Source organism: Amblyraja radiata, chromosome 1, assembly GCF_010909765.2.
Source record: "Amblyraja radiata isolate CabotCenter1 chromosome 1, sAmbRad1.1.pri, whole genome shotgun sequence".
Taxonomy (NCBI): domain Eukaryota; kingdom Metazoa; phylum Chordata; class Chondrichthyes; order Rajiformes; family Rajidae; genus Amblyraja; species Amblyraja radiata.
Window position 1 is genome coordinate 192,397,315 of NC_045956.1, and position 27,815 is coordinate 192,425,129.

Consider the following 27,815-nt stretch of genomic DNA (forward strand, 5'->3'; position numbering starts at 1 on the left):
GCTGCACCCGCTGAGTTTCTACAGCTTTTTTGTGTACCTTCGATTTTCCAGCATCTGCAGTTCCTTCTTAAACTCTAAAGAAGCTTTTACTGTCCTCCTTTATATTCCTGGCCAGCTTCCCTTCGTACTTCATCTTTTCAGCCCGTATTGCCCGTTTTATAGATACATAGATACATAGAAAATAGGTGCAGGAGTAGGCCATTCGGCCATTCGAGCCTGCACCGCCATTCAATATGATCATGGCTGATCATCCAACTCAGTATCCCGTACCTGCCTTCTCTCCATACCCCCTGATCCCTTTAGCCACAAGGGCCACATCTAACTCCTTCTTAAATATAGCCAATGAACTGGCCTCAACTACCCTCTGTGGCAGAGAGTTTTGTTTCCTTCTGTTGTCTGATGAAAGTTTCCCAATCCTCTAGCTTCCGGCTACTCTTTTCTGTGTTATACATCTTTTCTTTTAGTTTTATTCCATCCCTAACTTCTCTTGTCAGCCACGGTTGCCTCCTACTCCCCTTAGAATCTTTCTTCCTTTTTGGAATGAAATGATCCTGCGTCTTTCATGATTATGCCCAGAAATTCCTGCCATTCCACCGTCATTTCTGCTAATTCCTGCTAGGATCCCTATCCACTCTACCTTGGCCAGCTCCCCTGTCATGCCTTCATAGTCCCCTTTGTTCAACTGCATCACTGACACTTCCGATTTAATGTTCTCCTTCTCAAATTGCAGATTAAAACTAATCGTATAATGATCACTACCCCCATGCAGTTCCTTTACCTCTTACTTTGGGGTCAATGCAAGTTGACTAAAAATGTGCTATATAAATAAAGAAATTTAATTTAATTTAATTTTAATTTATCATATCTGGTTCATTGGACAACACTAAATCCAGAATTACCTTTTCTCTGGTCGGCTCCATTATAAGCTGCTCTAAGAATCCATCTCGGAGGCATTCTACAAACTCTCTTTCTTGGGGTCCTGAACCAACCTGATTTTCCCAGTCTACCTGCATATTGAAATCCCCCATCACCACAGTGGCATTACCTTTGTTACATGCTAGTTTTAACTCCTGCTGCAACTTACACCCTACATCCGGGCTACTATTTGGGGGTCTGTCGTTAACACCAATTAGTGTCTTCTTGCCTTTTACAATTCCTCAACTCAATCCACAGTAACTCTACCTCGTCAGTCCCTATGCCTTCCCTCGCAAGGGACTGAATTCCATCCTTCACCAGCAGAGCTACCAACCCACCTCTGCCCATCTGCCTGTCCTTTCTATAGGATGTATAACCCTGAATATTAAGTTCCCAGGCCCAATCCTCCTGCAGCCACTTCTCAGTAATCCCCACAATGTCATATCTACCAGCCTCTAACTGAGCCTCAAGCTCATCTACTTTACTTCTTATATTCACACATTCATATACAATACTTTTAATTCCTTACGCATCTCACCTTTCACATCGATCCCTATTACACTTGGCCATACTCTCCTATCCCTTACTGAGCTTCCTTTCCCGTTAATTCTGGGGTCATTAACCATATAACAATTACAGCACGGAAACAGGCCATCTCGACCCTTCTAGTCCGTGCCGAACACGTATTCTCCCCAAGTCCCATATACCTGCGTTCAGACCATAACCCTCCATTCCTTTCCCGTCCATATAACTATCCAATTTATTTTTAAATGATAAAAACGAACCTGCCTCCACCACCTTCACTGGAAGCTCATTCCACACAGCCACCACTCTCTGAGTAAAGAAGTTCCCCCTCATGTTACCCCTAAACTTCTGTCCCTTAATTCTCAAGTCATGTCCCCTTGTTTGAATCTTCCCTACTCTCAGTGGGAAAAGCTTATCCACGTCAACTCTGTCTATCCCTCTCATCATTTTAAAGACCTCTATCAAGTCCCCCCTTAACCTTCTGCGCTCCAAAGAATAAAGCCCTAACTTGTTCAACCTTTCTCTGTAACTTAGTTGCTGAAACCCAGGCAACATTCTAGTAAATCTCCTCTGTACTCTCTCTATTTTGTTGACATCCTTCCTATAATTAGACGACCAAAATTGTACACCATACTCCAGAATTGGCCTCACCAATGCCTTGTACAATTTTAACATTACATCCCAACTTCTATACTCAATGCTCTGATTTATAAAGGCCAGCACACCAAAAGCTTTCTTTACCACCCTATCTATATGAGATTCCACTTTCAGGGAACTGTGCACAGTTATTCTCAGATCCCTCTGTTCACCTGCATTCTTCAATTCCCTACCATTTACCATGTACGTCCTATTTTGATTTGTCCTGCCAAGATGAAGCACCTCACACTTATTAGCATTAAACTCCATCTGCCATCTTTCAGCCCACTCTTCCAACTGGCATAAATCTCTCTGTAGACTTTGAAAATCTACTTCATTATCCACAACCCCACCTATCTTAGTATCATCTGCATACTTACTAATCCAATTTACCACACCATCATCCAGATCATTGATGTACATGACAAACAACAGTGGACCCAACACAGATCCCTGTGCCACCCCACTAGTCACTGGCCTCCAACCTGACAAAAAACCATCCACCATTGCTCTCTGGCATCTCCCATTCAGCCACTGTTGAATCCATCTTGCTACTCCACCATTAATACCCAACAATTGAACCTTCTTAACCAACCTTCCGTGAGGAACCTTGTCAAAGGCCTTACTGAAGTCCATATATACAACATCCACTGCTTTACCCTCTTCAATTTCCCGAGTAACCTCTTCAAAAAATTCAAGAAGATTAGTCAAACATGACCTTCCAGGCACAAATCCATGTTGACTGTTCCTAATCAGACCCTGTTTATCCAGATGCTTATATATATTATCTCTAAGTATCCTTTCCATTAATTTTCCCACCACTGACGTCAAACTAACAGGTCTATAATTGCTAGGTTTACTCTTAGACCCCTTTTTAAACAATGGAACAACATGCGCAGTACGCCAATCCTCCGGCAATATTCCCGTTTCTAATGACATTTGAAATATTTCTGTCATAGCCCCTGCTATTTCTACACTAACTTCCCTCAATGTCCTAGGGGATATCCTGTCAGGACCTGGAGACTTATCCACGTTTATATTTTTCAAAAGTGTCAGTAATTCTTTTTCTTTGAATCTCATAGTTTCCATAGCTACTCTACTAGTTTCCCTTACCTCACATAATTCAATATCCTTCTCCTTGGTGAATACCGAAGAAAATACATTTTTCAATATCTCCCCCATCTCTTTTGGCTCTGCAGATAGCTGTCCACTCTGACTCTCTAATGGACCAACTTTATCCCTCGTTATCCTTTTGCTATTAATATAGCTGTAGAAACCCTTTGGATTTACTTTCACCTTACTTGCCAAAGCAACCTCATATCTTCTTTTAGCTTTTCTAATTTCTTTCTTAAGATTCTTTTTACATTCTTTATACTCCTCAAGCACCTCATTTACTCCATGCTGCCTATAATTATTGTAGATCTCTCTCTTTTTCCGAACCATGTGTCCAATTTCCCTTGAAAACCATGGCTCTTTCCAATTTTTACTATTTTCTTTCAACCGAACAGGGACATAAAGATTCTGTACTCTTAAAATTTCACCTTTAAATGTCCTCCAATTCTCTTCCACATCTTTCCCATAAAACAAACTGTCCCAATTTACTCCTTTTAAATCCTTTCGCATCTCCTCAAAGTTAACCTTTCTCCAATCAAAAATCTCAACCCTAGGTCCAGTTCTGACCCTCTCCATAATTATATTGAAACTAATGGTATTGTGATCACTGGTCCCGAACTGTTCCCCAACGCATACCTCTGCCACCTGACCCATCTCATTTCCTAACAGGAGGTCCAGCACCGCCCCTTCTCTAGTAGGTACTCCTATGTATTGCTGCAAAAAACTATCCTTCAAACATTTTACAAACTCCAACCCATCCAGCCCATTTACAGAATGTGTTTCCCAGTCTATGTGTGGAAAATTGAAATCTCCCACAATCACTACCTTGTGCTTACTACTAATATCTGCAATCTCCTTACATATTTGCTCTTCCAATTCTCGCTCCCCATTTGGCGGTCTATAATACACCCCTATAAGTGTTGCTATCCCTTTCCCATTTCTCAGTTCCACCCAAATAGCCTCCCTAGACGAGCCCTCTAATCTATCCTGCCAAAGCACTGCTGTAATATCTTCCCTGATAAGCAATGCAACACCTCCACCTCTTGCCCCTCCAATTCTATCACACCTGAAGCAACGAAATCCTGGAATATTTAGTTTCCAATCACAGCCCTCCTGCAACCATGTTTCACTGATCGCCACAACATCATACTTACAGGTGTCAATCCAGGCTCTAAGTTCATCCACCTTTCTTACAATGCTCCTAGCATTAAAATATACACATTTAAGAAACCCACCATCTCTTATTCTCTGTTTATTGTCTTTTTCTTCTCTCTCCCCTACATTTTGGGTCAGAGTGCTACCATTCTCTGCCTCCTGCCTTACACACTGACTGCTAGCTTTCCCAATTCGAGTCCCTCCCCCCCAACCATACTAGTTTAAAGTCTCCATAGTAGCCTTTGCAAATCTCCCCGCCAGGATATTGGTCCCCCTCGAGTTCAAGTGCAACCCGTCCTTTCTGTACAGATCGCGCCTTCCCCAAAAGAGGTCCCAATGATCCAGAAACTTGAATCCAGACCCACTGCACCAGTCCCTCATCCACTCATTTATCCTCCACCTTGCTTCATTCCTACTCTCACTGTCGCGTGGCACAGGCAGTAATCCTGAGATTGTTACCTTTGCAGTCCTTCTCCTTAACTCTCTACCTAACTCCCTAAATTCTTCTTTCAGGACCTCTTCTCTTTTTTTACCTATGTCGTTGGTACCTATATGTACCACAACCTCAGACTCCTCTCCCTCCCATTTCAGGATTTCTTGGACACGTTCAGACACATCCCTGACCCTGGCACCAGGGAGGCAAACTATCATCCGGGTCTCCTGTCTGCGTCCACAGAATCGTCTATCTGACCCCCTGACTATAGAGTCCCCTATTACAATTGCACTCCTCTTCTTTTCCTTACCCTTCTGAGCAACAGGACCGGTCTTTGTGCCAGAGGCCCGGCCGCTGTCGCTGCCCCCAGGTAGGCTGTCTCCCTCACCCTTACTCAAACATGAGTACTTATTTTCAAGGTGTACAGCCACCGGGGTACTCACCAGTCCCTGCCTCTGCCCATTGCCCTTCCTAACTGTGACCCAGTTTTCTGTCTCCCGTGGTCTTGGAGTGACCACCTCCCTGTAACTCCTTTCTATGACCTCCTCGCTCTCCCTGAGCAGACAGAGGTCATCGAGTTGCTGCTCCAGGTTCCTAACACGGTCCCTTAGGAGCCCCATCTCGATGCACCTGGCGCAGATGTGGACGTCTGGAGGGCACTCAGACTCCATGACCTCCCACATCTGACATCCAGAACAGTAAACTGCCCTGGCCCTCATTCTCCCCCTTATCCAAATACAATAAAGCCTTACCCGGGATACAAGCCAATCAGCTGCTCCCTCTGGTCCTCTTCCACCAATCAGAGGCTTCCACCAGACTCCTTCTCTGGAAGTGAGATGGAACGTTGCAGATTTGGGTAACTCACAGCTCCAGGTAACTCCTCCTCGCACCAACGGCTCCCATCACTTTACTCTCTTTCCCTTTAACTCTGTCCTCGACTATCCCATTTGACACTCCACCCCCCTTATTCAGTTTAAAAAAGGGAAATCAGGAAGCAAAGAGTGGGAGTGAACGGGTCCTTTTCAGAATGGCAGGCAGTGGCTAGTGGAGTGCTGCAAGGCTCAGTGTTGGGGCCGCAACTGTTTACCATATATATTAATGATTTGGAAGAGGGAATTAGGAGCAGTACTAGCAAGTTTGTGGGTGACACAGAGCTGGGTGGCAGTGTGAACTGTGAAGTGGATGTTAGGTTAGGACGTTGCAGGGTGACCTGGACAGGTTGAGTGAGTGGGCAGATGCGTGGCAGATGCAGTATTATATATATAAATGTGAGGTTATCCACTTTGGCGGCAAAAACAAGGGGGCAGATTATTATCTCAATGGGGTTAGTTTAGGTAAGGGGGAGGTGCAGCGAGACCTGGGCGTCCTTGTACACCAGTCACTGAAAGTCGGCATTCAGGTACAGCAGGCAGTGGAGAAAGCTAATGGAATGTTGGCCTTCATAACAAGAGGATTTCAGTATAGGAGTAAAGAGGTTCTTCTGCAGTTGTATAGGGCTCTGGTGAGACCACATCTGGAGTATTGTGTACAGTTCTGGCCTCCTAATTTGAGGAAGGACATCCTTGTGATTGAGGCAGTGCAGCGTAGGTTCACGAGATTGATCCCTGGGATAGCGGGACTGTCATACGAGGAAAGATTGAAATGACTAGGCTTGTATTCACTGGAATTTAGAAGGATGAGGGGGATCTTATAGAAACATATAAAATTATAAAAGGACTGGACAAGCTAGATGCAGGAAAAATGTTCCCAATGTTAGGCGAGTCCAGAAATTGGGACCACAGTCTTAGAATAAAGGGGAGGCCATTTAAGACTGAGGTGAGAAAAAACTTTTTCATCCAGAGAGTTGTGAATTTGTGGAATTCCCTGCCACAGAGGGCAGTGGAGGCCAAATCACTGGATGGATTTAAGAGAGAGTTAGAAAGAGCTCTAGGGGCTGGTGGAGTCAAGGGATAAGGGGAGAAGGCAGGCACGGGGTTTTGATTGGGGACGATCAACCATGATTGCAGCGGCAGATTTTCATATCTTTCAGGTAATTAGCACCCTAGCCGCTAAATGGATGAGAATAGTTGAAGGGGGTGTCTTTGAAACGCATGCAAGCTCACTCACAGAGACCTTCAGAACTTCTTCTCAGATATGGCTTCAAAACACAGTGTTTTGATGAATAAATGCTTTATTGTTGATAGAAAACGGTAAGATACATCCAAACTTCTTCCGACTCGTTACTACAATCTTCATCGCACTCCAGCTTATTATTTTAGACATTAGAAAACTCCTCGTGTCTCCGTTACACTGAAAAGATCTCCTTTAGATCTTGCATGGACCCTGCATGGTCGAAGGGTTAACCTTCCCCATCGTCTCTCCAAAACTAATCTAAAAACTAAACTTCTGCGCAAGCATCTAAGCTCCAAACACGCCCAAAAACACGTCATAAATCCCACCCACAATATAACAGGCAGTCTAAAATTTAAAGGCACATGCCATCATCAGTGACATGCAAAACAGGCCAAATGGTCACTACAATGATCACAATGAAGGGCCGAATGATCTCCTGCAATGATCTCCTGCACCTATTTTCTAGGTTTCTATGAAATCCTTCTCCGACAACCAATACAAACCTGCATTCTAATCCCCCCCCAAAGCCTCCGGAATTGCACGCACCAGCAGTGGCAGATTTGTTGCGCCGCTGATGGTGGGTTTTGTAACAATGCTACTTTTGGGGTTTATTTTATTGGTTATGTGTTATTTTATGGGTTAAGTGTTGGCCTCTGTTATGTAAAAACCAGCATCAAGCTTGGGAATCACTTTCAATTTATTGACCTTCCCCCACCTCACCCCCCCCCCCCCCACCTCCCCTCGTCCACCCTCACCCCCACTCGACCCCCCTCAATTTTGTTTCAGAAGCGTTTTATTTTTGCATGTAAATACCCACTTGATAACCATGCGCGATTTTCAAATTTTACAGGCAGATTTATTCTGAAACTTTTTAGTACCAAAGGAATCAAGAAAAAACAAACATAATGCCTTACTGTTGATGAAATGCAGTGAGCAAACGCGATAATTCCCAATATTTTCAATCTTGATATCTGCACGGCCAATGTTCGCTAACCACAGTAGCTGTCGTTGTCCCTTCAGAGCGACGGGTTGAGGGCAAATCCCGGCCCACGACCGCCGGGATGGAGGGTGACTGAGTGCTCTGAACCAGAGCACCAAGGGACACTCCGACACCCACCCGGTGTAAGCGACCGAAGGAGCGGCTCCCTCGGGACAGCCCCCACTTTCCCCCAGGAGTCAGCGCTGTTGAGCCACAGCCGCCCTTCACCCACCCTCCCCCTGTGTGGCTGCACTGTGACGGGCTGTATGTCGGCAGCGCCCACACACGGGGCCGGGTGGAGCGGGGCCACGGCTCCGGGCAACGGACACACGGGGGCAAAAAACACGGCAACGTCCCCGTCAGCTGAAGCAGAGTTGGGGACAGTCTGGTCCCTCCGCCCACCCAGTCACTGACCTCTGCACCGGACCCCCACACCGGGGTGATTCACGACCCGCACCCCCACACGGGGTGATTCACCCCCTGGACCCCAACCTACACAACGGGTGATTCGCCCCCCCCCCCCCAACTGACGTCACAAAACATTGACGGGTGAGGGGCTCTCCAGCATTCCAATCCACTCGGCCCCCCTGGGATCCCTCACCCTCTCCATATCTACCCCCCCCCCCCTCTACCCCCTCTACCTCTCTACCCCCTCCCCCCTCTTCCTCTCTACCCCCTCTCCATCTCTACTCCCTCTCTACCCCATCTCCCTCTCTACCCCCTCCCCCTCCAGCACTTCAACCCACTCGGCCCCGCTGGGACCCATTCAGCCCCGTACGCTCGGAGGGCTGGAGGGGCCCATCGTGGAGAGTTACATCAGCTTCATTGAAAGTTACCTTAACCCCTATGGCTCCAGAGGGGAGTTTGAAGGGTTTGTGGCGGTGGTGAACAAGGACATGAGTGCCAAGTTCACACAGCTGGTGGCCTCTGCTGAGCGGCTGCTGCCCCTGCTACCCTGGCATCAGCCCTTCACCCCTTTCACCCTCACCCACTCCTCTGCACCCCTTTTCACCCCTCTCCCCTCCCCCTCACCCCCTCCTCTCCACTCCCCTCTCCCCTCCCCCTCCTCTCCACCCCATTCTCCCTTCCCCCTCCTCTCCACCCTCACCGCCTCCATTCCATCCCCCTTCACCCCCTCCCCCTCCTCTCCACCCCCCTCACCCTCATCCCCTCCTCTCCATCCCCTTCAACCCCCTCCCACTTACCCCTCCCCCTCCTCTCCACCCCCCCTTCAACCCCCTCCCCTCCTCCTCACCCCCTCCACTCCATCCCCCTTCATCCCCCTCCCTTCTCCCACTCACCACTGTCCATTCCCTTTCACCCCATCCTTCACCCCCTCCTCTCCACCCCCCTTCACTCCCCCTCCCCCACACTCACCCACCTGCCCTCCCCCTCCCCTCCTGTACTCTTCCCCCCCTTCAAGCACTAGTAATGTTCACGTGTTAGTAATGTCCTGTTTGCCAGCTTGTTGACCCTCTGTGTTCCCCTCCTGCAGGGTTTAGGAGCCGTTGCAGTGGACGGAGAGACGGGGATGTAAGTGGCAGGGCTGAGCTTCGATGGGTTGAGCTTCGATGGAGGACCACATGACGGGGCACAACAAGGAGAAGCGTTATGAGTGCGACGTGTGTGGCAAGGCCTGGCAGCGCCCGAGCCGGCTGGAGACCCACCGGCGGGTGCACACGGGAGAACGCCCCTTCGACTGCTCGGAGTGCGGTAAGAACTTCACTCGCTATGACCACCTGCTGCGGCACAACCGCGTGCACACTGGCGAGAGGCCTTTCACTTGCTCCGACTGCGGCAAGAGCTTCATGACGGCGAATCACCTGAACAGTCACCGGCGGGTGCACACAGATGAGAGGCCCTTCACCTGCTCCGCCTGCGGCAAGAGCTTCAAGACGATAAATGAGCTGAAAAACCATCAGCGGGTGCACTCAGACGAGAAGCCCTATGGCTGTTCCACCTGCGGCAAGAGCTTTGCCCGGATGTCAGGGCTGCGGGTGCACCAGCGGGTGCACAGCAGTGTGCGGCCCTTCACCTGCTCCGACTGCGGCAAAGGCTTCAAGTCGTCCATGGAACTGAAAATGCACAAACGCCTGCACACCGGGGAGCGTCCCTTCACCTGCAGCGACTGTGGCAAGGGCTTCACCCACTCCAGCAACCTGTTGGTGCACCAGCGCACACACACCGGCGAGCGCCCCTTCACCTGCGCCCAGTGTGGCAAGCGCTTCACCCTCTCCACCTATCTGCTGACCCACCAGCAGGTGCACTCCAGCGAGAGGCCCTTCACCTGCTCCGACTGCGGCAAAGGCTTCAAGTCGTCGCCGGAACTGAAAATGCACAGTCTCCTGCACACCGGCGAGTTCCCCTACACCTGCAGCGACTGTGGCAAGGGCTTCACCCACTCCAGCAGCTTGCTGGTGCACCACCGCACCCACACCGGCGAGCGTCCCTACACCTGTGCCCAGTGCGGCAAGGGTTTCATCCAGTCCAGTCACCTGCTGGAGCACCAACGCACCCACACCGGCGACCGTCCCTACACCTGCGCCCAGTGCGGCAAGGGCTACACCCTGTCCAGCAACCTACTGGTGCACCAGCGCACCCACACTGGTGAACGCCCCTACACCTGCAAGCAGTGTGGCAAGGGCTTCACCCGCTCCGCCAGCCTGCTGGAGCACCAGGGCACTCACACCGGCGAGCGTGCCTTCACCTGCACCCAGTGCGGCAAGGGCTTCACACGCTCCTCCAAGCTGCAGGAGCACCAGCGCACCCACACCGGCGAGCGCCCCTACACCTGCGCCCAGTGCGGCAAGGGCTTCACCCGCCCCACCCAGCTGCTGTCCCACCAACAGGTGCACCCCGGCGAATGTCCCGTCCCCAGCCCAGTGTGTGGAGAGCGCTTTGCCGTGGCCTCCCACGCCCTGTCTCACCAGCACGTGCACACCAGTGGCCAGCCCTACGCCTGTCCGTACTGCGGTGAGGAGTTTGACAGCTCGCGGGGGTTGCGGCAGCACCGGCGGGCCCACGCCGGCGAGCAGCTGCTCCCACTGCGGCAAGCGTTTCAAGAGAGCACAGGGACAGTGGGAGCACCAGCAGATACACACTAGAGAGAGACCCTTTGTGTGCGCTGAGTGTGGCAAGGCATGGCTCATACGGTCCTTGAAAGTCCTGTAGTTTGAAACACTGTTTTTCAAGGCCCTGAAAGTCCTTGGATTTATCCTTGTAAGTCCTTGAAAATCCACTTTTTATGATAAAAGTATTAATTCATGCAGGGTAATGTGGAGTTTTTTCATCGTTTATAATGCTTATTTTTATTAAAAGTTCGGAAAGATTGTTAGATATGTTTGCTAACGACGTTCCCTGTAGGAGGGAGGGGAGGAGAGTCAGACCACGCTGTCTGCATCGTGTGGTTGTGGGCCCGGTGCTGAGGTGACGGCTCTGGCCCGCTGGTGGCGGGGAGAGTGACTGTGTGTTGGTGAATGTGTGTGGGTGAGGGAGTGTGTGGGTGAGTGTGTGTGGGTGAGCGTGTGTGCGTGAGGGAGTATGTGGGTGAATGAGCAAATAAGGGAGTGTGTGGGTGAGTGAGTTTGTGGGTGAGTGAGTGTGGTGAGGGAGTGTGTGGGTGAGGGAGTGTGGGTGAGAGTGTGTGAGTGAGTGTGGGTGAGTGTTTGGGTAAGGGAGTATGTTGGTGTGTGTGGGTGAGTGTGTATGTGGGGGAGTGTGGGTGTGTGAGACTTTACAATTGCTGTCTACAGTCATCCGGGGCGGTTGGCCCGACAACCAGTGCAACACCTCGCTCGAAATAAGCCCCTACTTCCTGGTTCGTGACGAACTGGTGTTACAGGACGGAATCATAGTCAAGGGCCATAAGGCAGTGGTCCCAGCCGCCCTCCGGAACGAATACTATAACGACATCCACAGAGGCCACCCTGGCGTGGAGGTAACCCTCCAAAGGGCGCAAAGCATGTTTTACTGGCCCAGGATGACCAAATACATACGCAAAATAACCGAAACGTGCGCTGTCTGCAAAAGCCTGACGCCATATTAGCAGAAGCAGCCCCTACAGGCGGCTCCACAGACGCTGGCGATGACCAGAGAGTGAGACGGACACATGTGGAGGGCGCTGTCCTGTGCACGGCTGCCCAGCCAGCAGCTGTCTGCCTTTTTATTTTTTATGTTAGTTAGTTAAGTGTTTTGTTTGGAGGTCTAGACTTTTTTATGTGGGGGGGGGGGGGGGGAAGGGGGAAACTACCTTTCAGGGTCCCTACCTGGTCGGAGAGGCAGCTTTTCTCCGGGCTGCAGCTTCGACCCGTCCTCGCGGCCTACCAGCGGGCCTGGAGCGGCGTTTCCTGTCGGGGACCGCCCAGAACCTCGGCTTCGGCGGCGGCACAGCACTGGAGCGCTATCGCGGAGCGGGCGATGCCTTGCCCGGGTCGCCGCGCTGGAGCTCCGGTGAGCTGAAGATCGCTGAGGAAAACATCGCTGAGGAAAACAGAGCTGCGGGACTGTGCAGCGGCCAGCTGCGGGCGGCGGCGCTGACTTTACACCGGGAGCCTGGGATCTCTAGATGAGATCGCCAGTTGTGGAGCTCCAACCGGCGCGGCTTTGGAAGCCGTGGCCTCCAGTACGGAAGCGGCCATTCCAGGGTTCCCAAGCCGCTGAGAGGACTCTCCCGCCGCCGGAGCAACATCACCCGGCGAGAACGGCCAGGAACATCGGGCCTCCGTAGAGGCAACTGTGGAGGCCTCAATGGGCCCGACTATCGGTGAACTGGGGTTGGGGACTGGACTTTGTGCCTTCCCTCATAATGGGAACCATTGTGGGGGGATGTTCTTTATGTTTAAAACTCTTATTAATGTTATGTCTGTATTCCTTCTTTATGTGCTGCAAAATGGCAAGAAGCATTTCACTTCACTACACCTAGGTGTATGTGAATGTGACCAATAAAAAATACCTTTGATACTGCCACAACCAGCCCCATCTCTCCCGTGGTCCTCGTTAGTCACCAACATCTTCGAGTGGCATGGGAAACACTATCTGGTTCTCTGCTGACTCTTACTCGGCCTGGTTCGAGATAGACCTACTGCCAACCATTTCCTCGGAGGCAGTGATTGAGAAGCTGCAACGGCACTTCTCCGTGCACGGCTTCCCTGCACGTATTCAGTCTGACAACGGCAGACAGTTCACCAGCCAAGCTTTTAAAAACTTTGCTGAACGATGGTATTTCCAACACCTTACCAGCAGACCCGAGTTCCTGTTCGGAGTGCGAAACAACTCATGGAACGATCATATCTTGCCAAATCAGACGTATACCTAGACCTACTCAATCTACAGAACATTGCACGGGATCCCATACTAGGTTCTCCAGCCCAACGACTGATGTCTCGCCAAACCCGTGCTCCCTTGCCTGTCTCCCAGCAGCTGTTGCAGCCACAAGTTCGTTCCCTGCCTGCGGTTCAGAAGCAACTACAACTTAAATGGGACACGCAGAAGCGGTTCTTCGACAAGTCCAGCAAGCCACTTAAATCTCTTGCTTGTGGACAAGTGGTTCGTCTGCAAACCGACAAAGGCCATGCACGACTGGGACACATTCACGGCCCTGCCAAGGAGCCACGTTTGTACCTGGTCGAAGTGGACGGAGTCATCTACAGACGCAACCATCAACACATCCTGCCGGTGAAGGAACCGCGTCCTGCGACTCCATGTCCTGATGCCCCGCGTCTTGTGTTAACTCCCACAGTCGGTCCAGCACCCCCACCACCAACTGTCATTCCTACCGCGGTCTTCCCGCGCCAGTTGCCGCCTGGCTTGCCTATGTCGTCTCCCACCAGGCCTGTCGGGTCACCGGTTGTGTTACCACTCCCCTCCCTGGTCTTTACTCCCGCGAAAGGAGGTGAGGCTGTCTCCTACCGCACAAGGGCTGGACGGGTTTGTAGGCCACCCATTAGATATGGTGATTTTGTGTAACTTTGCTAGTATATTCTTAACATTCCATTTATATGTGTTTAGCCACCAATGTTTCTTTATTTCTACAAAAAGAGATGTAGATTTGCTATTGCATGCTAGCCAATCATAGTGCTTGTTAATAGTAGCTCTGCCTAGTACGTGCTTTATAATATCAAGAGCTCGCCTACACCAGGCAGTAGATGTAGCAGCTCAGAGCTGTAACGTACTGCAGGTCCTATGCTGTAAGTGATTTAATAAACATATGTTGTATCTTAATGTGTGTTTGGGTCACATTGTTACAGTTATGATTTCATTGGTTAACCTTGATTGATGGCTGCAAATTTTGTTTTGAATTTCTTCCATTTGTTTTACTTAAGTTCTCCTTTTAGTTCATAAAATTTATAAAACTAACATTTCTTTATTTTCTCCTATGGCCCGCAAAAATGTGCCAAATATATAATGTGGCTCTCATGATGAAATGTTTGGAGGCCCCTGGTGTAAGGTATAATTTAAAAAAAATACAGTATAAATTAAGGGTAAACAAGCAATCAAATGGTGTCATTTCAAGATATAATTATAAAAAATCTATCAAAAATGTCCTGTGTAAAGGATACTTCTCTCTAATTAGAATAAACAAACGAGGAACAGGTATCATGTTACAAGTAGATGTAGGTGTAACTAGACTAAGTGGGACCCGTTGGGTCCCATGTTCACACAGGAGGGCTGGTCCCCCGACGCAATATTACACCTCTCCATCAATTCCAATATTGGTGGTCAGTGGGGGGGGACACATTGTGGGCCAAATGGATTCTTGGGATGTCAGCACAGTCCCTCAAGCCTGATGTGCTGGCAGCTCACTCACGGCTGGTGGGCTGACAGTTGACTCACGGCTATTCCTTGAAATTCCATTTCAAGCAGACTGCAAGCCACCAAATTCAAATCCATTTTCCTACCATTTCAAGCAGGGTGCAAGGCCACCAAATTCAAGTGCTGTTTCTTACCTCTTCAAGTAGGATGCAAGGCCACCAAATTCAAGTGCAGTTTCATACCATTTCTAGGAGGGTGCAAGGCCACTACATTCAAATGCAGTTTCATACTATTTCAAGCCGGGTGAAACCACCATAAAACCACACAAAACACCACACTCACAGTTCAGTAGACATTCAGTGTGTTCAGTTGATTCACAGCTCAGACAGTCGTGACCTCTCCCTCCCCCATCATGCAGAGACTGAGCCACACCCACACTTCCGGGTTTTATAATCCCTCCCCTTCCCACCGGAAAAGGTGTGGCCTTCATGGCGTGATTGACAGGAGAGAGATTCCCAACATTTTTTAAACACTAATAACACTTTTGTTTTTCATTGATGGGAAGAATCCTCTGCACCTGAGTAAGATGGCCAAAAATCACAGCCGTAAGTGGTAGCGTTTTATCTAAAATCAATATAGTGCAAACAGGAAGTTGTCAAGTTTAGACAAATAACCATTTGCATGCAGTGCCTTTTCACTTCAACCCAAACCCCCCAATCAACCATTTGCATGCAGTGCCTTTTTACTTTGACCCAAACCCCCCAAACAACCATTTGCATGCAGTGCCTTTTTACTTCAACCCATACCCCCCAAACAACAATTTGCATGCAGTGCCTTTTTACTTCAACCCAAACCCTCCAAACAACCATTTGCATGCAATGCCTGTTTACTTCAAACCAACCATATTTTCATTTTCAAACCACATTAAGGACAGTCACAGTTGAGTAGACATGTGTTCAGTGTTATTCAGAGCTCAGAGACACGTGACCCTCTGGCTTCCTCCGTCTTGCAGAGACTGAGTGAGGCACACCACTTCTGGGTTTTATAGTCCCTCCTCCCTCCCACCAGCAGGAGCAGCAGAGAGAATGGCAATTTTTTAAAAACATTAATATCTCTCTGATTTTTCATAAATGGGAAAATCCTCTGGTCTAGGAAAGCGGACGGGGCCTCTGAGCGAGGTGGCCAAAAATGACGGCCGTAGGTGGCGGCGTTCTCTCGGAAATCACAGCACAGTGAGCCAAAAGTGGTCAAGATCAGACTTTTAGTAATATAGATATAAAATATTTTCAATATGACTTAAGTGTAAACAAGCAAGGATTTGGTGTTATCTTAAGGTATGATATCAAATTTTGTGTGTAAGAAGAAATGACAAATAGTAAAATGTGTTATTTTAAGGTACAATAAATTACACTGTAAATTAAGGGTAAACAGGCAAGAAAATGGTGTAATTTCAAGGTACAATTATCAAAAATGTTCTGGACCCCCATCTCTCTTCCTCTTTTTTCAGCCTGATCACTACAGAGGTCAGTGCGACAGGCCTGTAGTCTTTAAGACCAGCAATCCTTGTCTTTTAGGGTACAGGGCCAATCAACTTCTCAGATTTCCCTGAAAATGAGTGTCTGCATATCAAAGCACACAAGTAACACAGAAAACAAGGTCTCAGCTCCAAATTCCATTGGGCATTTGGCAATAATTCGAGCTATATCAATGGTTCATAACTTCGAAGGAACTATGAGTTGAAAGTTGATTTTTCTGCTGTGTTCTTTGTACCAGAGGCGAGCAAAATATGATTTTCAATCAAATCTGAGATGGTGACCAGCCAACCTTCCTACTAGCTTTTATTTGGTACAGAATCAAATCACCCAATACCAAGCAATTTATATACAAGTCTCTGATAAACCATCAATGTTTACTGAATTTTGGTCCTTGAAAATTTTTGGACCTTGAAACTCCTTGAATTTATAGCTGTTCCAAGTATACAAACCCTGGTATGAGAAATAGTGGATGAGCTTGAGGCTCAGTTAGAAAATGGCAAGTATGATAATGTGGGAATTACAGAGACATGGCTGCAAGAGGAGCAGGGGAGGAGACTCGGACCATGCTGTCTGCATCGTGAGGTTGTGGGCCGGTGCTGAGGTGATGCCTCTGGCCTACTGGTGGCCATGGAGAGTGAGTGTGTGGGTATGTGTGTGAGTGTGTGTGGGTATGAGTGGGTGAGTGTGTGTGGGTGTGTATGAGTCTGTGTGAGTGCAATCGTGCAGTATTTTGTCATTATTAAATTAAATATCTTTTATTATTGTTTGTCATGTTATTTACTGTTGTTTGTCATGTACATCAATGATCTGGACGATGGTGTGGTAAATTGGATTAGTAAGTATGCAGATGATACTAAGATAGGTGGGGTTGCGGGTAATGAAGTAGAGTTTCAAAGTCTACAGAGAGATTTATGCCAGTTGGAAGAGTGGGCTGAAAGATGGCAGATGGAGTTTAATGCTGATAAGTGTGAGGTGCTACATCTTGGCAGGACAAATCAAAATAGGACGTACATGGTAAATGGTAGGGAATTGAAGAATGTAGGTGAACAGAGGGATCTGGGAATAACTGCACAGTTCCCTGAAAGTGGAATCTCATGTAGATAGGGTGGTAAAGAAAGCTTTTGGTGTGCTGGCCTTTATAAATCAGGGCATTGAGTATAGAAGTTGGGATGTAATGTTAAAATTGTACAAGGCATTGGTGAGGCCAATTCTGGAGTATGGTGTACAATTTTGGTCGCCTAATTATAGGAAGGATGTCAACAAAATAGAGAGAGTACAGAGGAGATTTACAAGAATGTTGCCTGGGTTTCAGCAACTAAGTTACAGAGAAAGGTTGAACAAGTTAGGGCTTTATTCTTTGGAGCGCAGAAGGTTAAGGGGGGACTTGATAGAGGTTTTTAAAATGATGAGAGGGATAGACAGAGTTGACGTGGAAAAGCTTTTCCCACTGAGAGTAGGGAAGATTCAAACAAGGGGACATGACTTGAGAATTAAGGGACTGAAGTTTAGGGGTAACATGAGGGGGAACTTCTTTACTCAGAGAGTGGTAGCTGTGTGGAATGAGCTTCCAGTGAAGGTGGTGGAGGCAGGTTCGTTTTTATCATTTAAAAATAAATTGGATAGTTATATGGATGGGAAAGGAATGGAGGGTTATGGTCTGAGCGCAGGTATATGGGACTAGGGGAGATTATGTGTTCGGCACGGACTAGAGGGGTCGAGATGGCCTGTTTCCGTGCTGTAATTGTTATATGGTTATATGTTATATTATTATATGGTTATTATACTAGTTATGCACTGGGATGTTGTTATAGTTTTGCTTTGAATTTCTTCCATATGTTTTACTTAAGTTCTATTTTGAGTTCATTAAATTTATAAAACTGACATTTGTTTATTTTCTCCTACGGCCCACAAAAATATGCCAAATATATAATGTGGCCCTCATGATGAAAAGTTTGGAGACCCCTGTTGTAAGGTATAATTTAAAAAATACAGTATAAATTTAGGGTAAACAAGCAAGTAAATGGTGTTATTTCATGGTATAATTATCAAAAAAACTATTAAAAATGTCCTGTGTAAAGGATACTTCTCTCTAATCAGAATAAAGAAGCAAAGAACAGGTATCATGTTACAAGTAGATGTAGGTGTAATATAAAATATTTTCAATATGACAAGTGTAAACAAGCAAGGAGTTGGTGTCATTTTAAAGTATGATTATAACAAATTTTGTGTGTAAATTAAGAAATGACAAGCAAGTAAAATGTGTTATTTTAAGATACATTAAATTACAGTATAAATTAAGCATCAACAGGCAAGAAAATTGTGTAATTTCAAGGTACAATTATCAACAATGTTCTAGACCCCCCATCACTCTTTTTTCAGTTTTTTCCTGTCTCACACCTGATCACTACAGAGGTCAGTGTGGCAGGCCTGTTGTCTTTAAGAGCAGCAATCCTTGTCTTTTTGGGTATAGGGACAATAGGGGATACTTTGAAGCAGGCACGGACAGTACAGGTTTGCAGGGACTGGTTGAAAAGCAAAGTTTTCCATTATCATGGTTTCACATGAGAAACATAGAAACGTAGAAAATAGGAGCAGGTGGAGGCCATTCGGCCCTTCGAGCCAGCACCGCCATTCACTGTGATCAAGTCAAGTCAAGTCAAGTTTATTTGTCACATACACATACGAGATGTGCAGTGAAATGAAAGTGGCAATGCTCGCGGACTTTTGTGCAAAAAGACAAACAACCAAACAAACTATAAACACAATCATAAACACACATATTCTTTTACATAATAAATAATGGAAGGAAAACGTTCAGTAGAGTTAGTCCCTGGTGAGATAGGCGTTTACAGACCGAATGGCCTCTGGGAAGAAACTCCTTCTCAACCTCTCCGTTCTCACCGCATGGCAACGGAGGCGTTTGCCTGACCGTAGCAGCTGGAACAGTCCGTTGCAGGGGTGGAAGGGGTCTCTCATGATATTGTTGGCTCTGGAGTTGCACCTCCTGATGTATAGATCCTGCAGGGGGGCAAGTGAAGTTCCCATAGTGCGTTCGGCCGAACGCACTACTCTCTGCAGAGCCTTCTTGTCCTTGGCAGAGCAATTCCCAAACCAGATGGTAATATTCCCGGACAAGATGCTTTCCACCGCCACTGCGTAGAAGCACTGGAGGATCCTCGGAGACACTCTGAATTTCCTCAATTGTCTGAGGTGGTAAAGGCGCTGCCTTGCCTTACTCACGAGTGCTGAGGCGTGTGATGCCCATGTCATATCCTCGGAGATGTGGACTCCCAGATATTTAAAACAGTTCACCCCATCCACAGGATCCCCATTTATCCTCAATGGAGTGTACGTCCTCGGATGATGTGCCCTCCTAAAGTCCATGATCAGCTCCTTCGTTTTTTTGATGTTCAAGAGGAGGCTGTTATCCTGGCACCAGAGTGCTAGATCAGCCACCTCCTCCCGGTAGGCCTTCTCGTCGTTGTCTGAGATCAGGCCCACCACCACAGTGTCATCAGCAAACTTAATTATTGAGTTGGAGCTGAACCTAGCCACACAGTCATGTGTGTACATGGCTGATCGTCCCCAATCAATAACCCGTGCCTGCCTTCTCCCCATATCCCTTCATTCCACTAGCCCCTAGAGCTCTATCTAACTCTCTCTCAAATCCATCCAGTGATTTGGCCTCCACTGCCCTCTGCGGCAGGGAATTCCACAAATTCACACCTCTCTGGATGAAAAAAAAAATTCTCGCCTCAGTCTTATATCATCTCCCCTTTATTCCAAGACTTGCCCCCTCGTTCTGGACTCGTCCAACATTGGGAAATGTTTCCTACATCTCGCTTTGTCCAGTCCTTCCTCTAACTTACTCTCAGTTACATTACCTCTCTTTACCACTCCCTCGCTCCCTCTCCTCTCTCTGCTTCTCTACTCCTACCCCTCCGCCTCTCTACCTCCCTCTCTCTCTGTCACTCAATCTCTCAAGTTCTCTATTTGACATATTAACCGACTCTGGGTCAGTAGATTTATAGCAACGTATTAATTATAACCACAGTATAAATGAATACAATATAGATGAATTATCGACACGGTGTAAACTCAGTATAAACACAATATAGCCCTCTTAGAAACATAGAAACATAGAAATTAGGTGCAGGAGTAGGCCATTCGGCCCTTCGAGCCTGCACCACCATTCAATATGATCATGGCTGATCATCCAACTCAGTATCCCGTACCTGCCTTCTCTCCATACCCTCTGATCCCCTTAGCCACAAGGGCCACATCTAACTCCCTCTTAAATATAGCCAATGAACTGGCCTCGACTACCCTCTGTGGCAGAGAGTTCCAGAGATTCACCACTCTCTGTGTGAAAAAAGTTCTTCTCATCTCGGTTTTAAAGGATTTCCCCCTTATCCTTAAGCTGTGACCCCTTGTCCTGGACTTCCCCAACATCGGGAGCAATCTTCCTGCATCTAGCCTGTCCAACCCCTTAAGAATTTTGTAAGTTTCTATAAGATCCCCTCTCAATCTCCTAAATTCTAGAGAGTATAAACCAAGTCTATCCAGTCTTTCTTCATAAGACAGTCCTGACATCCCAGGAATCAGTTTGGTGAACCTTCTCTGCACTCCCTCTATGGCAATAATGTCCTTCCTCAGATTTGGAGACCAAAACTGTACGCAATACTCCAGGTGTGGTCTCACCAAGACCCTGTACAACTGCAGTAGAACCTCCCTGCTCCTATACTCAAATCCTTTTGCTATGAAAGCTAACATACCATTCGCTTTCTTCACTGCCTGCTGCACCTGCATGCCTACTTTCAATGACTGGTGTACCATGACACCCAGGTCTCGCTGCACCTCCCCTTTTCCTAGTCGGCCACCATTTAGATAATAGTCTGCTTTCCTGTTTTTGCCACCAAAATGGATAACCTCACATTTATCCACATTATACTGCATCTGCCAAACATTTGCCCACTCACCCAGCCTATCCAAGTCACCTTGCAGTCTCCTAGCATCCTCCTCACAGCTAACGCTGCCCCCCAGCTTAGTGTCATCCGCAAACTTGGTGATATTGCCTTCAATTCCATCATCCAGATCATTAATATATATTGTAAATAGCTGGGGTCCCAGCACTGAGCCTTGCGGTACCACACTAGTCACTGCCTGCCATTGTGAAAAGGACCCGTTTACTCCTACTCTTTGCTTCCTGTTTGCCAGTCAGTTCTCTATCCACATCAATACTGCCCCAATGCCGTGTGCTTTAAGTTTGTATACTAATCTCTTATGTGGGACCTTGTCGAAAGCCTTCTGGAAGTCCAGATACACCACATCCACTGGTTCTCCCCTATCCACGCTACTAGTTACATCCTCTTGGTTGGCATCAAGACATAAACTCGGTAACACAGATAATTATCCTTGACGGAACCCGCAGTATCTTGGGCAAACTTGAATGCTTTATCCGGATCGGTGAAGAAGTATTCAATCGCATTATATGTAACTCGCAGTTTGGCTGGATAAAGTAGACCGAATCTGAGGTCTGGTATGTCCCTCAAAATAGCTAGTGTGGCTATCACTAATTATACTTATGGTCGTTTTTTTATCTTTCCTGCACCCTTTTAACCATCTACCTATCCGCTTTATCTTTAATTATAACCTAAATATTAAATTATAAGATTTTCTTAAGGAGATATGTTCGGGATGAAGACCTATTAAACTTAAAATTAATCTATCCTATGTTCGGGTGGAATACGAGGTTTAATGTGTTGAACCATTTGCATTTTTATGGACCACTCTATCCATGGGATGCAAGATGCTATTATGAACATTGGTGAAGGAATTACATTTTGTAGTTAAAATGTCAAGGATTCTCATATATTTCAGGTAATTAACACCCTAGCCGCTATTTGGATGAGAATGGTGGAAGGGGATGTCTTCTAAACGCATGCGAGCTCACTCACAGAGACCTTCAGAGCTTCCTCTCAGATATGGCCTCAAAACACAGTCTTTTGATGAATAAATTATTTATTGTTGCTAGAAAACAGTAAGATACAACCAAGTTTTTTCCGACTCGTTACTACAATCTTCATCGAACTCCAGCTTATTACTTTAGACATTAATAAACTCCTCGTATCTTCGTAACACTGGCAAGATCTGCAGGCCCATACAAAGCTTTTCAAAAAGGGGGGTGGCATGACAGGATTACAAGAAATTTAATGTGAAATAATGTGCGCGTTGCGCACATCACGAGCGCAAAGTCACTTGATGCCGGGGTCCAGGGCCCGCTTAAGGGCCCTGGAAGCTCAGGAGTTTTAGATGCTCTGTGATGCATTATGCGCCTTATTTTGGAGCATTTTTGCATCAAATCTATGACCAATATTTCAGAAATTAACAGGCATCTGAGAGGTAGCTTTTTCACACAAAGAGTGGTGGGTGTATGGAACAAGCTGCCAGAGGAGGTAGTTAAGGCTGGGACTATCCTACTGTTTAAGAGACATTTGGACACGTACATGGATAGGACAGATTTAGATGGATATGGGCCAAACGTGTGTGAGTGGGACTAGTTTAGAGGGTGGTGAACTGTGGAATTCATTGCCACAGACAGCTGCGGAGGTCAAGTCAATGGACATTTTTCAGGAGGAGATTGATAGATTCATGATTAATACGGGTGTCAGAGGTAATGGGGAGAAGGCAGGAAAATGGGTTTGAGAGGGAAAGAGATAGAGTCATAGAGTGAAACAGTGTGGAAACAGGCCCTTTGGCCCAGCATGTCACATCTACACTCGTCCCACCTGCCCACGTTTGATCCATATCCCTCCGAACTTGCCCTATCCATGTACCTGTCTAACCGTTTCTTAAATTTTGCGATAGTCCCTGCCACAACTACCTCCTCTGACAGCTTGTTCCATACACCTACCACCCTTTGTGTGAAAAATATACCCCTCAGATTCCTATTAAATCTTTTGCCCTTCACCTTAAATTTATGTTCTCTGCTCTCGATTAATCTACTCTGGGCAAAAGACTCAACCATATCTATTCAAATCATGATTTTATACACCTCTATTAGATCATCCCTCATCCTCCTGTGCTCCATGAAATAGAGTCCCAGCCTACTCAACCTCTCCCTTTAGCGCTGGCCCTCCAGTCCTGACAACATCCTCGTACATCTTCACTGTACCCTTTCCAGTTTGATGACATATTTCCTATAACATGGTGCCCAGAACTGAATACAATACTCTGAATGCGGCCTCACCAACCTCTTATGCAACTGCAACATGACCTCCCAACTTCTATACTCAGCCTGACCCGCTGAATTACTCCAGCACTCTGTGAAACGTCACAGAACAGGGCAAGATTAGCAAGTTTGCTGATGATACAGAAGTGAGTGGATTTGCAAATTGTGCAGATGGTTGTGAATGATAGCAACAGGATCTGGATTAATTAGCCAGGTGGGCAGAGGAATGGTTGATGGTTGCATGGTTCCTTGAAGGTCGAGTCGCAGGTATATCAGGTGGTCAAAAAGTATTTTTGGCACTTTGGCCTTCATCAGTCAGAGTATTGAGTATAGAATTTGGGAGGTTATGTTGCAGTTGTATAAGACGTTGGCGAGACCGCATTTAGAATATTGTGTTCAGTTCTTGGCACCATGTTATAGGAAAGATGTCAAACTGAAAAGAGTACAGAGATCCCCATCCTGGATCAGTCCAATCAGGGTTGTGTCATCCAACTTGGGAAGCTTGACAGAGGTGTCTGTGGAGGTGCAGTCATTGGTGTGGCGAGAGTAGAGGAGAGTGGAGAGTATGCATCTTGCGGTGCTCCTATGCTGAGCGTTTGCGGGTCCGAGATATGCTTTCCCATCTCACATACTGCTTCCTGTCTGTCAGAAAGCTGGTGATCCACCGACAGAGGGGTTCAGGCACAGTCAACTCAGAAAGTTTAGAGCCTAGTAGCTATGGCACAATGGTGTTGAATGCAAAGCTAAAATCAACAAACAAAATCCTCGCATAGAAACATAGAAACATAGAAAATAGGCACAGGAGTAGGCCATTCGGCTGGATGGTTTGGAGTTTGTAAAATGTGTGCAGGATAGTTTTTTGCAGCAATACATAGAGGTACCTACCAGAGAAGGGGCAGTGCTGGACCTCCTGTTAGGAAATGAGACAGGTCAGGTGGCGGAGGTATGTGTTGGGGAGCACTTCGGGTCCAGTGATCACAATACCATTAACATAGAAACATAGAAAATAGGTGCAGGAGTAGGCCATTCGGCCCTTCAAGCCTGCACTACCATTCAATATGATCATGGCTGATCATCCAACTCAGTAGCCTGTACCTGCCTTCTCTCCATACCCCCTGATCCCTTTAGCCACAAGGGCCACATCTAACTCCCTCTTAAATATAGCCAATGAACTGGCCTCAACGACCTACTGTGGCAGAGAATTCCACAGATTCACCACTCTGTGTGAAAAATGTGTTCTTCATCTCGGTCCTAAAAGATTTCCCCCTTATCCTTAAACTGTGACCCCTTGTTCTGGACTTTTCCAACATCGGGAACAATCTTCCTGCATCTAGCCTGTCCAACCCCTTAAGAATTTTGTAAGTTTCTATAAGATCCCCCCTCAATCTTCTAAATTCTAGCGAGTGCAAGCCGAGTCTATCCAGTCTTTCTTCATATGAAAGTCCTGACATCACAGGAATCAGTCTGGTGAACCTTCTCTGTACTCCCTCAATGGCAAGAATGTCTTTCCTCAGATTAGGAGACCAAAACTGTACGCAATACTCTAGGTGTGGTCTCATAGAAACATAGAAATTAGGTGCAGGAGTAGGCCATTCGGCCCTTCGAGCCTGCACCGCCATTCAATATGATCATGGCTGATCATCCAACTCAGTATCCCGTACCTGCCTTCTCTCCATACCCTCTGATCCCCTTAGCCACAAGGGCCACATCTAACTCCCTCTTAAATATAGCCAATGAACTGGCCTCGACTACCCTCTGTGGCAGAGAGTTCCAGAGATTCACCACTCTCTGTGTGAAAAAAGTTCTTCTCATCTCGGTTTTAAAGGATTTCCCCCTTATCCTTAAGCTGTGACCCCTTGTCCTGGACTTCCCCAACATCGGGAGCAATCTTCCTGCATCTAGCCTGTCCAACCCCTTAAGAACCATCACCAAGACCCTGTACAACTGCAGTAGAACCTCCCTGCTCCTATACTCAAATCCTTTTGCTATGAATGCTAACATACCATTCGCCTTCTTCACTGCCTGCTGCACCTGCATGCCTACTTTTAATGACTGGTGTACCATGACACCCAGGTCTCGTTGCATCTCCCCTTTTCCTAATCGGCCACCATTCAGATAATAGGTCCTCTGGTCGTCTAGATGCTGGAGTATGAAGTGCAGGTCCAGATTGCGTCATCCACAGATTTATTGGCCCAATTTGCAAATTGCAGAGGGTCCAGTCGGGGGGTTGTGATATTTTCCAGTACAAGCATTTCAAGGGTCTTCATTGTTTTTTTCCAAAATGTCTTCATGACTACAGAGGTCAGTGCGACAAGCCTGTAGTCGTTAAGACCAATAATCCTTGCCTTTTTGGGTACAGGGCCAATAGTGGAGAATTTGAAGCAGGCAGGGACTGATTAAAAATGAGTAATTGGGTGTGAAGTGGTGATTGGAGTGGGTTGGGTGTAGAAGGGCCCAGTCTTTGCAGACTGAGGTCAGGCTGTGAGTGGGTGTGAAGTGTTTGGTTGGGGTGGGAAAGTGTCCACTCTTTTCATACTGGAGTCTTGCCTTAAGTAGGTGTGAAGTGGTGAATGGGAAGGAGAGGGTGTAGGGTCCATTCTTTGCAGACTGGGGTCTGGCTGTGTTTGTTGGGGAGGGGGTTTCAGGGTTACGTTTCTGATTTTCAAACCTGCAGTAAAACTCATTCAGGTCGTTCGTCAGCTGACGATTGTCCAAAGAGCAGGGGGCTTTCCTCTTATAGCTGGTGATTTCTTGCATGCCCTTCCAAACTGAAGAAGAGTCACTAGCTGAGAACTTGCTCCTCAGAGTACCTTTCCTTGGCAGCTCTGATTCCTCTTCTCAGCTCTTTATCGATTAGGCTATCTTTTAACTCTTTAACAATTAGGCTATCGGCTTGATGCTTATGTGCCCCCTCCTCAGCAGCAACATCATCAACGGACTACTGTGGACAGATCCATGATGACCCTGAAAACATGCAGATTTTTGTAATATTCAAATTATATTAAAAATATGCTGCAAAAAGAGTCACAAATTTTGGAATTCATATTTTTCAGTATTATTATCAAGGCAAAGAAAGCAGTTCCAATTGTTTGATATTATTTGATATTATTCATTAGGAAAAAATATAATAGCTTTAAAACCTACCTCAAGTTTACAATCTCATTAAAGATATTCCCCCTTTCCCTCTCCCCTCCCCCATCTCTCTCTCCCCCTTCCCTTCGCCCTCTCTCTCTCTCTCCCTCTTCCCCCTCTCAAATCCCCCCTCTTTCTGGCGGGGGGGGCGAAGATGAAGGTGGCTGGGCCGGCGGGGCTGGCATGGGCCAGCGGGGGCGGAAGATGGCTTGGGCCCCGGCGGCGGGGGGAGGCAAGGGCAGTGGGCCCCGCCGCAGCGGCATCTCGTGTTGGGGTTACAGCCATTCCCGCCCGGCGACGGGAGGAAGGTCTCCTGGTCGCCAGGTTGGCGGATGGCGAGGCTCCGACGCCGCGGATGGAAATGCTGGACCGGGCACACCGCCGCCACAGCTGCAGCAGCAGCCGCGGATGGAAAAGCTGGACCGGGCGGGCGGGCTGGCAGACCGCGCACCCCCCCACCCCACTACTTACCTGGAGTAGACGCGAGGCATCAAGATCAATGGGTGGAATACAAATGGCAGTCTGATACCGCCCCGGGCTCACTGCGCACGCGCTGAGAGACGGCGCCATTTTGCGTCGCTTCCCCAACTGCGCAGGTGCGGATGGGCACATTTGTTTCTCCCCCAGCGGCCAGAACCAGAAATTCGAGCGATTTCCAACAAAGCCGAATCGTTGATTGTGCTCCGATTTAAAAAAAAAACATTCTGGGGATTTTTTCTTACTCTGGGGGGGAAACGGGGGTGCGGTCACACCCAGCGCACCCCCCCCCCCTTCGGACGGCCATGATCTGGCATGATCTCCTTTAGATCTTCAATGGACCCCGCATGATAGAAGGGTTAACCCTCCCCATCGTCTCTCCAAACTAATCTAAAAACTAAACTTCTGTGCAAGCATCTTAGCTCCAAACATGCCCAAAAACACGTCATAAATCTCACCCACAATATTACGGGCAGTGTAAAGTTTAAAGGCACATGCCATCATCAATGACATGCAAAACAGGCCAAATGGCCACTCCATACCGGCCCCTAATTGCTCCGAGTATATAATGAGGCAATTACTAATAAACATTAAAAAAGTGCCCATCAAGGCTTAACATATATCAAAAGCAAAAGGTCAGGGAATAAAACCCTGTGGCTCCTCGTCGGGAAATTAAACCCCGGTCTCCCGCGTGACAGGCGGGAATACTAAACACTATACTAACGAGGAAAAAATAGCATTCGCTATATATCCGCGATCAGAATTCTTCATTGACTCTTCCATCTTCACTTTCGCCTTCTAGAAACACGCACAACTTAGTTA

General features: G+C 47.4%; 3 protein-coding genes across 3 annotated transcripts in view; all 3 read left to right on the forward strand.

Moving 5' to 3' along the window:
* The window catches only part of LOC116982908 (zinc finger protein 229-like), a 968,520-nt gene that overhangs the window by 764,882 nt on the left and 175,823 nt on the right, over positions 1–27,815 (forward strand). The window lies entirely within an intron of this gene.
* LOC116990220 (zinc finger protein 501-like) lies at positions 8,765–11,967 on the forward strand. Its single transcript, XM_033047781.1, has 5 exons — positions 8,765–8,826; positions 9,457–9,887; positions 9,924–10,733; positions 11,621–11,805; positions 11,914–11,967. Exons 1-5 carry the CDS (start codon positions 8,765–8,767, stop codon positions 11,965–11,967), a joined length of 1,542 nt encoding a protein of 513 aa, XP_032903672.1.
* Positions 11,496–14,087, forward strand: LOC116983056. Its single transcript, XM_033036617.1, has 2 exons — positions 11,496–11,926; positions 12,826–14,087. The coding sequence occupies exon 2, from the start codon at positions 13,083–13,085 to the stop codon at positions 13,830–13,832; it is 750 nt and encodes a 249-aa protein (XP_032892508.1). The 5' UTR covers positions 11,496–11,926; positions 12,826–13,082; the 3' UTR covers positions 13,833–14,087.

What these genes read in the sequence shown, in the direction of transcription:
- LOC116990220 (XM_033047781.1), top strand. Translation starts at nt 8,765, where the DNA reads ATGAGTGCCAAGTTCACACAGCTGGTGGCCTCTGCTGAGCGGCTGCTG. An exon ending in CTGCTGCCCCTGCTACCCTG is followed by an intron (nt 8,827 to 9,456) that starts GCATCAGCCCTT and finishes GGACCACATGAC; the next exon opens with GGGGCACAACAAGGAGAAGC. An exon ending in GCACCAGCGGGTGCACAGCA is followed by an intron (nt 9,888 to 9,923) that starts GTGTGCGGCCCT and finishes ACTGCGGCAAAG; the next exon opens with GCTTCAAGTCGTCCATGGAA.
- LOC116983056 (XM_033036617.1), top strand. Translation starts at nt 13,083, where the DNA reads ATGGTATTTCCAACACCTTACCAGCAGACCCGAGTTCCTGTTCGGAGT.